The sequence below is a fragment of the Pseudophryne corroboree genome, chromosome 1, assembly GCF_028390025.1.
Source record: "Pseudophryne corroboree isolate aPseCor3 chromosome 1, aPseCor3.hap2, whole genome shotgun sequence".
In the NCBI taxonomy this organism is placed as follows: Eukaryota; Metazoa; Chordata; class Amphibia; order Anura; family Myobatrachidae; genus Pseudophryne; species Pseudophryne corroboree.
Window position 1 is genome coordinate 279,155,334 of NC_086444.1, and position 15,996 is coordinate 279,171,329.

At 39.6% G+C, this 15,996-nt stretch overlaps 1 protein-coding gene across 7 annotated transcripts in view; it reads right to left on the reverse strand.

Moving 5' to 3' along the window:
• SUSD2 (sushi domain containing 2) overlaps nucleotides 1–15,996 on the reverse strand; it is a 384,956-nt gene that overhangs the window by 196,657 nt on the left and 172,303 nt on the right. For all 7 annotated transcript variants that reach the window (XM_063964306.1, XM_063964301.1, XM_063964300.1 and 4 more), the window contains 3 exons: nucleotides 13,096–13,272; nucleotides 12,023–12,224; nucleotides 5,332–5,483 (listed from right to left, as the gene is read on the reverse strand). In XM_063964306.1, the coding sequence (XP_063820376.1) occupies nucleotides 5,332–5,483; nucleotides 12,023–12,224; nucleotides 13,096–13,272 (531 nt within the window). The remainder of the gene's footprint in view (nucleotides 1–5,331; nucleotides 5,484–12,022; nucleotides 12,225–13,095; nucleotides 13,273–15,996) is intronic.

Sequence of the window (15,996 nt, forward strand, 5' to 3'; positions counted from 1 at the left end):
GCAATGCAACAGGTAACACCAGATTTTCCTTTGCACTATTGGACATAAATGTTGCTCTCTCTATGGGCCTAATTCTGAGTTGATCGCAGCAGCATATTTGTTAGCAGTTCGGCAAAACCATGTGCACTGCAGGGGGGCAGATATAACATGTGCAGCGAGAGTTATATTTGGGTGTGGTGTATTCAAACTGAAATCTAATTTGCAGTGTAAAAATAAAGCAGCAAGTATTTACCCTGCACAGAAACGAAATAACCCACCCAAATCTAACTCTCTCTGCACATGTTACATCTGCCCTCCCTGCAGTGCACATGGTTTTGCCCAATTGCTAACAAACTTGCTGCTGCAATCAACTCAGGGAGAGTGGGTGTAAGTAAACTTACTTACTAATAGGTGGGCGGCAGCCTTTCAAATTGTAGCGCTGGCCGCCAGCCAGTCAGAACGGGCAGTCCAGCAGCCAATCAGGTGCCGCTGCTGTGGCTGCTTCCCTGATTGACTGCCGGTCAATTGGCTGGTGACCGGCGCTACATTTGAAATGCCGCCGCAGTGTTCTGCGTGTGTTCATGGCTGACGTTCATGGCTGCATCAGGTGTACTATATCTTTACATTTAGGGAGGTGTATTCATGGTGTAAAGGAAACAGTGTGATTCCTGATTAGTAAAAAACAAAATTATATATATATATATATATATATATATATATATATATATATATCAAACACTGAGCAACATCCCCAAACAGGTAATTTCAACTTTAAACTTGTCATTTATTTTGTACAGTCTGGACATGGCTACTAATAACAAATGCACAGACAAAATTCTTAAAGCTATGTGTGAAAATGCTAGGAGCTTAGGAGACAAGATTCCAGAGCTAATTGCGATAATGACAAGGGATAACCTGGATTTTGTGGCAATTACAGAGTCATGGTGCAATGAAAATCATGACTGGGACATAGCTATACCAGGATACAATTTATTTAGGAAGGATAGAATAGGAAGAATAGGAGGAGGGGTAGCAATGTATGTGAAAAAAAGCATAAATGCTACTTTAATACAAAATATTGAAGACAAAACTGAGGCCCTTTGGGTCACCATAGAAACCGGGGAGAAGGATGTTATTCGCATTGGGGTGATCTATAGACCACCAGGCCAGGGACAGGATTTGGACAGAAACCTATTGTTGGACATCACTAAAATGGCTTTAAAGGGAGAAGTCATAATCATGGGAGACTTTAATTTACCTGATGTAAATTGGGAGGGGTCTTTTGCAAATTCAGCTACAAGTGGCAAATTTCTACATTCCTTACAGGGAGCATCTCTCAAGCAATTGGTGACGGAGCCCACTCGCAAAGATTCAATATTAGATTTAATTCTTACAAATGGTGATAGGATATCCGACATATATGTGGGTGAGCACCTGGGATCCAGTGATCATCAAGCAGTATGGTTTAGTATAAAGACAGGATCCAACTCCTGTCACACAAAAACAAAGGTGTTGGATTTTAGAAATGCTGATTTTGCAAAAATGGGGAGATGTTTAAGTGATTCATTGGCAGACTGGTGGAACTTGGAAGGAGTGCAGGAGAGGTGGGAAAAACTGAAAAGTGCAATACTAAGTGCAACTGATCTTTGTATCAAAAGGGTTAGGAAAAGCACCAGGAAAAGGAAGCCAGTGTGGTTCACAAAAGAAGTATCAACTAGTGTGAAAGCAAAAAAGATGGCTTTTAGGAAATACAAATAGACTCAAAATAATAATGACAAAGAGGTGTATCTTGACAGACGGAAGGATGCTAAGAAAGTGATCAGACGTGCAAAGGCAGAAGCTGAGGAAAAAATGGCCCAGTCAGTAGATAAAGGGGGCAAAACTTTTTTTAAGTATATAAGTGAAAGGAGAAAATCAAATGGAGGAATAATAAGACTTAAGACAGAGAGTGAGAATTTGGTGGAGGGAGACAAGGCAATAGCAGATCACCTAAATAATTATTTTTGCTCAGTATTTACTACAGAAGAAGGGATGGGGCCACAGTTAAGTTGCAAGGACATTCATAAAAATAAGGTAGATGAAAGTACATTTACAGAGGAGAAGGTCCTAACAGAACTTTCACAACTAAAAGTGGATAAATCAATGGGACCAGATGGGATACACCCAAGGATACTCAAAGAGCTAAAAGATGTGCTGGTTACACCGTTAACAGAATTATTTAACCAGTCACTAAATACAGGTGCCATTCCAGAGGACTGGAAAAGAGCAAATGTAGTTCCACTGCACAAAAGTGGAAGCAAGGAAGAAGCAAGTAACTACAGACCAGTAAGCCTTACATCAGTAGTGGGGAAAGTAATGGAAAAACTATTAAAAGAAAGAGTTGTGGAATATCTTAAATCAAACCACTTACAGGATCCAAAACAGCATGGATTTACTGGTGGTAGATCATGCCAAACATATCTTATTGACTTTTTTGACTCTGTGACGAAAATAATAGATCAAGGGGGAGCTGTAGATGTAGCATATCTAGACTTTAGTAAAGCATTTGACACTGTCCCACATCGCAGACTGCTAAATAAACTTGAAAGCGTGGGGGTGGATTATAAAACAGTTAAATGGATAAGAACCTGGTTGCAGGACAGGAAACAGACAGTTGTAGTTAATGGAGTGCAATCTATGGAGGGAAATGTTACCAGTGGAGTACCCCAGGGATCTGTACTTGGTCCAGTTCTCTTTAATATCTTTGTTGGTGACATTGCAGATGGTATTGAAGGGAAGGTATGCCTTTTTGCAGATTATACAAAGATATGCAACAGGGTAGACACACCGGGAGGGGTAAAACAAATGATTGATGACCTAGCTAGGCTTGAGAAATGGTCAAGAACGTGGAAACTACAGTTTAATGCTAAAAAATGCAAAATCATGCACTTGGGTCTCAAAAACCCAAAGGCTAAATATAGTATCAAGGGTACTATAATGGAAACTACTGAGGAGGAAAGGGATTTAGGAGTCACTATTTCAAGTAACTTGAAGGCAGGAAAGCAATGCAACAAAGCAATGAGAAAGGCAAGTCAGATGCTTGGTTGCATAGGGAGAGGAAAAAAGTAGCAGGAAAAAAGAAGTGATAATGCCACTGTATAGGTCATTGGTGCGGCCCCATCTGGAATACTGTGTCCAGTTCTGGAGACCATATCTCCAGAAGGATATAAATACATTAGAGAGTGTACAAAGAAGGGCAACTAAAATGGTGCATGGCCTACATCACAAAACGTACCCGGAAAGGCTAAAAGATCTTAACATGTATAGTTTGGAGGAGAGAAGGGAAAGGGGAGACATGCTAGAAACTTTCAAATATACCAAAGGTTTTAACAAAGTTCAGGAGGGAAACATTCTTCAAAGGAAGAGAAGTATTAAAACTCGAGGACATACACTGAGACTGGAGGGGGGGAGGTTCAGGGGAAATTTAAGGAAAAATTACTTCACTGAAAGGGTAGTGGATAAGTGGAATAGTCTCCCATCAGAGGTGGTAGAGGCTAAGACTGTAGAGCAATTTAAACATGCTTGGGATAGGCATATGAATATCCTTACAAAGAATTAAGGTTCAAAAAGGGTTGAGATTACCTAAAGGATAAAAAAAAAGGGGCAGACTAGATGGGCCAAGTGGTTCTTATCTGCCGTCAAATTCTATGTTTCTATGCCGCCCGCCTAATACTAATAGTACTGTAGGTATTACTTACACCCACCCTCCCTCACTGCACATGCGCAATCTAATCCTGTGAATCCCAGGATTGAAGACTCCAGTCCGAGGAATTCAAATCCTGGCAATTTTGGGCCAGAATCCTGGGATCCCGCCCATCCCGATCCCGGGATTCCGCCGATCCCGGGATTGGCCTCCCTAGTTAGGATACAAGTAATAGCATAGATCTTGAAAATGAGGAGGCATATCTGGGTTGCTTTTAACTGTGGATATGACATTTTGGTTTACTATATAAAAGAGGACATTTAGTAAAACATCTCTTGGAATAACAGCTTCTAAATACCTTGGCTTAGGTAGAGTATGACACCAGTGCCGGATCATCCATTAGGCAACTCTCGGCTCCTGCGTAAACTGTCTGCCACTGGACAGCAATGGGTGGCCAGGCCTATGCCGCTTAGCTAGTGATCTGCAAATCGATTGTCTGTATTGCACTATGTTGATGGCTAGCAGGAACAAATAACTTTTAAGCATAGTTCATGTGGGGCCAACCCCCTTTCATAGTTAGGGACAACCCTGAATCAATTATGCTTCAGAGTGACTTGTCCCTGCCTTGGGACCAATCATGAGAACACTGTGGTATGGATCACAGATCTGTTTTCCTCCACTTGTACCGTCCCCTTCCTTATACTCTCCCCACATCCCTTCTCCTCTCCTCTACTCCTCACAACCTTCTCTTCCTTCCTGACATGACCCATTCCAAGATGAACAAAATGCTCTGCTCCTGGACTTCCCTCTTAATTTATGGTAATGTATACGCAGCTAGAGGGGGAGCGATGCTCCCGCTAACCCCAACAGGAAGGTGGTGCCGGCGGAGGTCAGTTAGCAGGTATATCGGGAAGCTAAGCTCCTGATATCACTAGTTGTTGTTAGTATTACTTGACAGCGATAGAGGGAGTGGGTGTACGCAAGCTATTATTATTATTAATAAACAATGGGGAAACTAGGCTGCGGGAGGCGGCAGCATGCTGCGAAGCAACAATATAAGAGGACACATCTGTATATACACCATGCTATACAATGGGCCTTATTCAGGTTTGTTAGCACACCAAAAAAGCACACTAATGGGCAAAACCATGTTGCACTGGATGTAGAGCAGATGTAACATGTGCAGAGAGATTTATATTTGGGTGGAGTGTATTCAAACTGAAATTTAAAGTGCAGTGTGAAAATAAAGCAGCCAGTACAGATGGAACCGTACTCATCTAGTTCCACGCCTGCATTGGCCGGACCTCGCCCACGAAACGGCGGTCCTACGCCGAAGTTCTGCCCCCTCCCCCCGCCCAGCGACCGCCTCTGCTTGTCAATCAGACAGAGGCGATCGTAGCAGCCCGTCTTGCATTCGCCGGCGCACTGCGGCACCGGCGCATGCGCAGTTCTGACCCGATGGCACCGCTGCGATAAACTGCAGCGTGCGATTGGGTCAGAATGACCCCCTATGTCTCAAGATAACAATACAATAAATGTCAACCCACTATTGCCACGGTAACTGAGTATTTTCTGTAGACGGCATTAATTCTTCTGTAAATTTAGAGTTCTGTGGACTTCTTAGAAGCTTTGTGTTTGAAATAGAAAAAGGGAAAGGTTCATATAATTACCTGAAATCCAAGTGCCTGAGTAAGGATATGTGTTTCCGCCATCTACAGACATCTCAAAGGGAATTCGGGCAGTCTCGTAGAGTAGTGGAGACACACAGTGAGCATTCATAGCTTCATCGACGTAACCATTTACAATGATTTCATTATTAAACCTGAGAAGAACAACATGGGACTTGTAATGTACTGTGATCCAGCTATAAAGGTAAGTTACTTTCCTTGGGTGGTTAACAGGCTTTTCTGAGTGGTTAACAGTGTGAATTCTGAGCAGTCATTGCCCAGTAAATTGTAGCATTCACTTAGCATTTGGAGTGTTTGTGTGGGTAAGTGGTGGGGGATACATTATGTAATTTATTTTAAGAGGTTCCGTAGAGTTTAGAAACGTAAGGTAATAGAACAAAATAGAAGAACTATGCACCCACACACCAGATCTCCCAGTGAACATGCATCTAGATAAAGTCACATGACTTTGGTAACATTTTCAATTCATCTACTTTTGTATCATCACAGTAAATATACAGTTGGCACCTTCTACTACAAAACAAGTGCAGAAGTAATGTCTGATAGGATATTAACTAAGCAGCCAAAGATCCATAAACATTTTTAAATGATGTAATCTCGATTAAGTGCTAAGTGCAAGATAGCCCGTTGAAAAAAAAATGATTATCCTTTTGATGGGACACATTATTCAACTAATGTTCAGGTCAGTGACAACTTGGGATCAGTTCAATTGTGTGCGATGTTCTCGCCCCCGCGACTAAGTGCGGCTATATGCCAGGGCTGCGTACAAAAATCAGCGAGTCCAGGGTGAGATCAGACGTAGGGGGGTAAGTTCTGCTGCCGTTGCCGGTATTTATACACCGCTGAAACAGAATTGCACCCTCTTCACCCCTAATTGATTCAGTCCTATTCCAATATACTGCTATTGCTTGAGTCTTGTTGGGTTTGGCTGTTATTTATTATGTTATTGCATTACCTGTTACCCTGCTGTTTACCAATAAACCCAGTTACCTGGTTAAGGGTTCTCTGAGTGGCCTAACAGTCACTCCCATTTCTGCTTTGAACACTACTGTGATCACACCCCAATTGGCTACAAATATCAATAGGTTATGGGCCCATGCACCTCAGTGCCCTAAGTGTGACGTAAACAGAAAAGTTTGAGCAGCACAAACACAAAAATGCACAGTGCAGCTGCAAGCATGTGTTTCTCCAAACTGAGATGTTCAGAGAACTACATCATGTTCGCTGTAAAGATGCAGCTGTTAATCCAGGTGAGAATCCAAATCCTGATGAATTGGATACAGCCATGGGGACCATAGGCCTAGTTGCAGAGCAACATATATATTCAATAATTCATAATTCCATAATTCATAGGAAAGTGTCAGAACAAGACACGTGGAAAGCCCTGGAAGCAGTATATAAAGATAAGTGTCTCATGAATAGAATAAGTCTGACGCATACATTATACAGTTTCAAGCTGATTGCATGCAAAAATTTGTAGAAGTCCAGGTGGATGAAGAGGAAGTAGCAATGGCAATGCTACAGAATTTAATACCTGAATTCAATTTTAGTGTTGGCTTTAAGGCCCGTACACACTGGCCAATATATCGGCCGTTCTATTGAATGGCCGATATATCACGGGTCCGTCGGCCAGTGTGTACGGGCAATATGTCTGTGAACTCTGTCATTCACAGACATATTGCATCGGCCCTGCAGCACAGCCGACGGGCAATATATCTACCATTATATCGACAGATCGGGCAGTGTGTATGCACAGCACACTGCCTGATCCGTCCATAAATATATATGCAGATCAACTGATCTGCAGCTATATCAGTGTGTACCCACCATTAGAATGATGTGCAATTAAGCTATCAACGGAGATTGTGTGGGCTTAACTGCTGCACTTACAAGAATGCATACTGGCTGAGATCAATGCGAAGAGTTTTGCTTTACTCAAAAACGACAATATGGCTAAAAAGCCTGAGTACAAGTCTTTCGTATGTGGGACATAAATACTCCAAATGAGATGCAAGTGGTGCGCAGCAAAAGGAGCAGGATAAAAACAACGAGTCAACTTTAAATGTAACAGATGGTCATGAAGTCAGGAGCCACAAGTCTTTTAGCTGGTACATGAAGTCAGGAGCCACAAGTCATTTGAGTTGCAATCAACAGTGGTTTACGTCACTGAGCACGTAAGACCCTGTAACAGTCACAGGGTTTGGAGAGAAAGGGGTCTATGTACTAAGTCTTGGAGATAGATAAAGAGTATGGTGATAAAGTACCAACCAACCAGCTCCTAACAGACATTTTTCAAGCACAACTTGTAACATGGCAGTTAGGAGCAGATTGGCTGGTACTTTATCTCCATCTACTCTCCACAAGGTTTAGTACATAGACCCCAAAGTCCTTTCTGCCACAAAAGTCAGGACAGTCACTGTGCAGCTGAACATAAAGGGTGAAACCAGTTATCAACATCCAAGATGTGTTATTCATGCCAGATTTCGGGACAAACCTCATTGCCATAGGTGTATGCCCAATTGCAGAACCAAAAGAAAAACACCTAGGAAATATTGTGAGGAGTTTGTGGGTTTTATTTTCTGTGAACCACAAAATGCTCAAGGAGAAATGTCACCAACAAACTGTGTACCGCTGAAGTGGAGTGGACTTTATTAAAGGTTAAGAGAGTAGTGCTCCTCTATGCTTCTTCTGAGAACACTGTCACACATAGTCTGCAGGGAGGTGTTGCACAGTGCGGCACAATTCTTGGTTCCTGAGATAAGACAGCTAGGGGTAAATGTACTGAGATGGGGGGTGTTCTATTTAAGATGGGATGTTGCCAGCAGCAACCAATCAGATTCTAGTTCTCATTTATCTAGCACCTTCTAGAAGATAATACCTGGAATCTGATTGGTTGCGATAGGCAACATCCCATCTTAATTAGAACTCCCATCTTAGTAAATTTACCCTCTAATACCTGCATTTGCCTGTGTTTGATGATGTGTCCACAAACAGTTTTCCTTTTTTGTCATATGGCATGAGATACTTAGCTCAACGAAGACACTCTACCAAACTGAGCGACTGGATGGATTCACATTTTTTTTGCATCAAAAGAGTGTGCATCAAGCAGCAGATTAAAGTAGCATATATTAAGAAAAATCACAAGGTGTGGCTACATGGCAGAGTCCATGGCACGCCAAATGGGGCCATGTGGCTTGATTTTAGGAAAGGTGTATGTGGATACATCTGTATACCACTGCTGTTAACCACTGCACCACCACTGTGTTCCTGCATAACCTGTTACCCTGTTTACCACCAAGTTACCTGGTTAAGGACTTTCACATCTTCTGTGCACCATATTGTGAACACTCCAGTAGGCTACAAGTATCAACAGTTATTACATCATATATTCCTTTATGTATTGTCCCTGAGATGAGATTAACATTTAGATCTCCTACATCATAGACCAGTTCATCATGTTTTCTCTGCCCCTCAACTGTTGGATCTGATCAAAGACTGGAAGTACAGTGTGCTCTTCCTGTCAGGAGATCTCACTCTGGACTCTTTTCTCCAGATCTTCAAGCTATCTCAAGATAACTCTAAACAGGATAATGACTCTCTCTGTTTTATGACAGCTGCTGTTTCCTGATCTTCTTCTCTGCGCTTCTGCAGACTCTGGACTCAATATCTCCACAATTTGTCCCTAGTGTTCACCAGCCAATGCGCAAGTCACAAAGACATAAATACTTCAGGAATCTCCTTATGCACAGTGTATTTTCATTCTACAAGGAAGTAGTTGGATCAATTAACATACTGTATGTTCTGCTGATATGTAGAGTATACTTCAATGTACAGTATCTTGTATATAAAATTAATTGGTATGTTTGTTTGTCTGTCCAGTTATGCATTGGGACACCCATGCACTGATTGGGATGAAACCAACATGAAGTGGATCTCTGCCTTTTTTTATGGGTGTTGGGTTCCTGGTCTGACCTCACGGCGGAATGTGCTGGGCATAACTTGACCCAGGGATCCTGTTCTGGGCTTTATACTAGATGGACTTGGAAGAAAACTTCACATAGTGGTAACAGTGGATCCCAGAAGACATAATAATTGTTGGGGTCCCAGCCTGAACTTCCGTTGGTGTACGCTGGCCAGACCTTTGACACAGGGAGCCTGTTCTGGGTCTTCCACTGGATGGATTTTGATGAAAACTTTAATGAACTGTAATAACTGACTGAAATCATCATAAATCAGAACCATAAATGAATGAACTAACATAACTGAGAGAAACATAGGTGGGAAGACAAAAAATGTTGGGTACCCAAAAGCCTTGGTATAGCAATACTGATAACAGAAGGAAAACTTTAAACCCATCTACTGTAGCAATAGAAAAGTGATTATAAAACTGAACAGAAAGAAAAGCTGGTGAGCAGGGCTACTGGAGACACTCCAAAAACAAAACTTACAATGGGCAGCCACCTCATGGGTGTGTTGGAAGAGTTACTAAACTACTAATTAATTATAATATGTTGACAGTTATATCCAACTCATTGACAACTTAATAACTGTAATGTCCTGCCTGAGGGATGGATCTGGCTTGGGTAGGCGTGGGTAGCTAAAGGTGTGTGGATTGACTGAAGGCATGTATAGAACTGAAAATAACTTTATTGTACAGGAAACTGGAACTGGAGAGTGAACTGGACTGGAACTAGATGGTGACTTATCCAAGTACAAATAGTGTTTCCTAGGTCGAGTTCTCTTAGTTTGAAAATCAGCCTCATGTGAGGCACTATATCAAAAGGCTTTAGCAAAATCTAAATAGACCACATCAACTGCGTTTCCGCGGTTAAGATTGTCACTCACTTTCTCGTAGAAGCTAATTACATTTCTTTGCATGACCTGTTCCTTACAAAACTATGCCGATTTCTATTAACAATATTGGAGGTATCCAAGTACTCCTATATGCAATCCCGTAATATTCTTTCCAATATTTTCCCCACTATAGATGTCAAGCTAACTGGTCTATAGTTACCAAGATGAGTTTTTATTCCCTTTTTAAATATTGGGACTACCTCTGCAATACGCCAGTCATTAGGTATCATGCCCTGATTGAATTGAATCAGAGAAAATAAAGTATAAAGGCCTTGCTAGTTCTGAGTATAGCTCCATTAGAACCCTTGGGTGTAGACCATCTAGACCAGGGGATTTATTGATCTTAATTTTGTATAGTCTCTCACGGACTACTGCCTCACTCAAAAAAGTACTCAGCAACGGTACACTGTCATTTACTTATGTTATTCACTACCTCCACCCTCTGGTCCTCTCTAGTAAATACTGATGAAAAAAAATGTGTTCAATATTTCTGCTTTTTGTTTTTCATCATTTATCAATTCTGATGACTCTCCTATTAGAGGTCCTATATTCTCCTTTTTTAATCTTTTACCGTTTATATACTTAAAGAAATTTTTAGGGTTTGTTTTACTGTCCTTAGCTATTTGCCTTTTGTTATCTATTTTATCTGCTCTGATTTCTTGACTCCTAAAACTTTAATTTAAGCCATACATGAGATTATACCAAGTAATATTTATTTTAGGAGAAAACCAAAAGCATTTTACTTAATAAAGAAGGTACAGATGTGCCCTCTTACATTTTAGCTCCATGCACTACAAGTCACGTCACACATAACGCTGAGTATCTCTTCCCTGTGAAAATGCATCTTAGTCACAAAGTAATGCAATATGATGCACATGCGGCTTCTGTTGATTAAAATTATATGCAGCATGCCTATATTCTGTGTGTGACTGCTCTAGTGGCATCTGCCTGTGACTTGTAGGTGCCTGGGAGGGAACTGTGCTGTTGGAGAGACTCAAAGCAAGTCTGTAGGACACGTGGGTGCCCAACTTCCTACTCCTGATGTAATTACATCACATGTACTAAAAGCACAGGGTGCTGAGGTATGGAGAACTATCGTGGAGCAGGTGTGTACCTTGATATGTGCAGGGCTCTCGAGCCATAACAAACAAAACCATAGAGTATAGACTGCTTATCTTAAATACAGTACGGAGACTCACATCTTCAAAATCAGTTGTAGACAATGGGCAACATCATAAACATTTCTAACAACAGTCCGAGGGGAAAAAAAAAATTCTTTGATTTTTAGCTGGAGTCAAAATGTTTGATGTTAGATATCCAGCTGGAGATCTGTTTTGGCCCAGCTACTATGCAAGGTCCTTAATTAAATCTGGTTTAGAAACATTTATATTACGCTCATTCTCAATGAAGCATATTCCATACATGGAAAAATGTGTTTGAGATTCCTCCATAAATATATTTAAATACAGTACATATTTATCTACTGTATATCTATGTTTATGTGTGTTTAATTGCCAGCAAAATAGTGTGGTTTCTATAATTTGCGTTAATCCCGCTGCCATTGAATGTAAGGAGGGGGTGATCTGGTACATTCACCTAACATAGCCAGTTGACCACACCATACAACTAGAAGTTATGTGCTCCATCTGTACATGTGATATACATGTGTACAGCATAATGGGTAGGGAGCTTATTGACTATGCACATCAGGCCTCCTGACCAAATGTAAGGAATGACATTAAAGGGCAAATGTGATGGAACTATAAGCAAAGGATCAGAGATGTTTATATCTTGCTTACAGTGCACATCCCTCACATACCTGCATTTCACATCTGAGACGTTATTGAAGAGCCCATCCAGAATGACGAAATCCCGTCCTCCCATTACCAGACCAGACTGTGGTGAAATGCGGACACAGAATGTGCGGTAATCTGAACAGCAGGTTTTCAGGTTCTCACAGGTTACATGGCAGGAGCATTCCTCGAGAACCTGCCCACATTTACCTGAGCATTTTCCAACTCCTATATGATAGAGAGAAATTAATTTTAAAACATGACATAACTGGTGTACTTATTTTTCTTTTACACACCATGGCCCAGATTTATCAAGCCTTGGAGAATGATAAATTGCATGATGATAAAGTAATAACCAATCAGCTCCTAACTGGCATTTTTCAAACACAGTCTGTAACATGGCAGTTAGGAACTGTTTGGCTGGTACTATCACTGTGCAATTTATCTCTATCCAAGGATTGATACATTTGAGCCCATATCTTATATGATCTATTTATGAAGCAGTGATAATCCCTGTTTGCAACACAGTGATATGGAAGGAAACCACTAAGCCAATAACAAATGCACCTATATACAGCAGATACACAATAGAACTGTATATGCAAATTTCTTCACACTCTAACTTATGGGACATGAAGCAGATCTGTCACTGTTAAGATGAGAATGTACCATATGTAATTTGTTTTACACTGAAGCAGGAAAGGGTTACTGCTAGTGTTGGATCAGACAGTGTGGAGACAAGCAAAGACATAGAGTAGAAGTGAGAGAGAGATTATGCATGAAATAAAGAAATATGCGGTTTATTATCTTACACATAAAATCATAAAATGCTTGGGCATTGATGCTATAAGATGCCTTTGAATAGTAGCACATATAGCAGAAGGAATCAAAATAACATGAATATGTGTGTGTTGCTGCTTTGCATTCAGTCATGTCAGCAGCTAAAGAAAAAATATATATAACCAATATAAATATATAAAATATAAAAATATATATCCAATTAAACAAAAGCAATAACAGAGAAACAAAGAAGACATTTAATTTTTTACTTCCTACAACTGATATTTCAGCTATAAATTTCAAACAGTTCTGCTCATACCTAGAACACACTGAGCTGGATCTCCAGACCAAGTCCCATCAGACAGGCACATCCGCTGCCTAGAACCAGTTAACTCAAAACCACTGTTGCAGCTAAATGTGATGACGGAACCGTTCACATAAGTAGTTCCATTCTTTAACCCATTCACTGGTGGAGCAAGCCAACCACATGAGATCACTGAGAGAGAACATAGGATTATTAATCTGCACATTAAATACAGTACATAATAAATACAGTACAAAAATAGCAGTGGTTTCTATCAGGTTTATCTTCTATTGACAATCTGACAAATCCCATAATTATTTCTAATTTACCCTTTGTTGTGTGAAATATGAGAAACTGAGCAATTGCATGAGAGCGGAGTGGGTTAAGCCTAAAGTCTGGCGACTGTCTTGTGAGACACCATGTGATTGGTTTGTCCTATGATAGTTAGAGGGCGTGTACATTTTATTTGGAATATGGAGTCCTTGTGGGCTGATACAAAGCATCTCTGTATCTCCCTCCTCAAATTGTGTTGCTGTGGTGGTGGTGTTTGTCGTTAGCTGTTTGTAAAGCGGGAAAGAATGTTGATTAATGTGATGGTTTTGGATGCACTAACTTTCGTTTACTTGTTTGATTGCTGGACCACCCTGACGGAGGCTGCATCATCACCCTACCGAGTGGGTACTCATGTTTGTTCTGCCACAGTTTTAGCATTTCCTAATAGCAAAAGTGTAGAAGGGCAGACTGGGACTTGTAGTGTCACAACAGCTGGAGAGACATGTTGGCAATGCCTGTGTTAGAAGGTTGAGCAGATACCTACTGTTGGTAGCTGCTAAGAATTTTGGTTTTTGTGCACCTTTGGCAGTATTAGTAAGCACTGAATGTTGTTAGTTGAGCTGATTATCGTCATTCTATCTTTGCCATCTTACTTTAGTTTTTGTAAACGTGTTTTAATATTCTTAATATGTCTGAAATAAATAGCTAACAAATGTATATACTGCCAATTCCATGCCTCCGAGTCTTTATATTATTGTTCTATCTTATAAAGTACCAGGTTGTTACACCATTCCTTCCGTGTCTATATGGAGACATGGAGGTATGGACATCACTTTGAAGCTACATAACTGGGTACTAAAACAAGCAGTTATGGAACAGGCATATTGCTGTGTATATTCAATTTTTCACCAGATTGTTAAATGCTAGACATATTTTTCACACAAAACAAACTATAAGAATCACACAAGTGAATGAGAATTCATGTAATCAAGGAAAACCAAGCATGGCTCTTTCAAATAAATGTAATTCATGTAATTTACATTGTCTAGTAAGTGATATTAAAATGTTTTAAACTTATTCCACTTTATACTTTTGAATTATTACTGCATATACAGTATCTCATGTTTTTGAACTATTACATGTTTTGTTCTATATTCATTCGTTCTAGCTATTGTTCTGTATCACACTTTGTGACATTGTTTATATATGTGGCTATTGTATCTTCCTCACCTTTACCCTTATTTTCTGTACCTTCCCTTATCCCCTTCCCACTTATGTTTCAAGTTATCTATTTTGAATATATTCAATAAATTATTGAAGATAAAAACATTTTTTATACAAGTTTGATTGAAAAATAAATAATAATAATAATTCAGTATTACAATCCCATTACATACTGTATATATATATATATAGATATATATATATATAGATATATGTTTAACTATAAGTAGACCATCACCCAAATAGGTAAAACTCCAGTCACCTCTGTATGTGATATACTGAATATAGTAACTTTAATCATATATATATATATATATATATATATATATATATATATATATATATATATATGCGTGCAAAAGTCCCGGCACTCCTCTTATAATATGTGCATGCTGCGGTGCCTTCCCAGGGGAACAAATCCTCTATAGAAAAACATGTAATAAAGGCGGCACTCAAGCAGTCTTCATAGATGAAATGAATAGGTCAGCTTTAATAGACCGACATGTTTCGGGGCTCTACCCCTTCCTCAGGGCCTCAACCGTTGAGGCCCTGAGGAAGGGGTAGAGCCCCGAAACATGTCGGTCTATTAAAGCTGACCTATTCATTTTATCTATGAAGACTGCTTGAGTGCCGCCTTTCTTCCATGTTTTTATGTATATATATATATATATATCTATGTATATATATATATATATATCTATATATATATATATATATATATATATATATACTGGAAAATCACAGCAGTCCATATCTAAGGGTATGACAGAGGTCTATGCAAGTCCCCCACCACCACACACAGGTGACATTAATCCCTCAAAAACCATAAAGCAAAAATTTATATTTTCTAAATATTTATTGATATACTTTTACTCAATCATTCTAAACATGAATATGCCAATATTTTTACAAATCAGGCCCCAGTTACAAAATGATTATGTGTCCTATGCATAGGACATTTGGTCTATATGTACACAAATATGTATGAATAGTAAGTTGTGCACAAATGTATGTCCTATCAATAGGACAACGAGTCTTAATAGGTAGCATTGCTTTCAGTGATAGGAACATTTTATAGTCATTTTTGTATTAAAATAATTACATGAATATGTTTTTATTACGGTTGTTTTTTGTTTTTTTTAAGGAAACCGTAATTCACAATTCTTTTTCAAGGTTATTAGATTGTTGATGCATCCAAACTAACATTATTGGTAGGAGTAAGGTGCTATTACTGTTTTATTTATTTTTTGGCACCTTAAAATAAGTATTGTAACGATTTCATTACGTGAGCAAACTTCTTCAATTAAAAAGTAAAGGCACTCTACAAATGCTGTATCATGGAATGACATCCTCACTCCATGTTAGAGCATGTGGACACATTTTGGGGGAGCTTGGAGGGAGATAAAATGGAGAAAGATA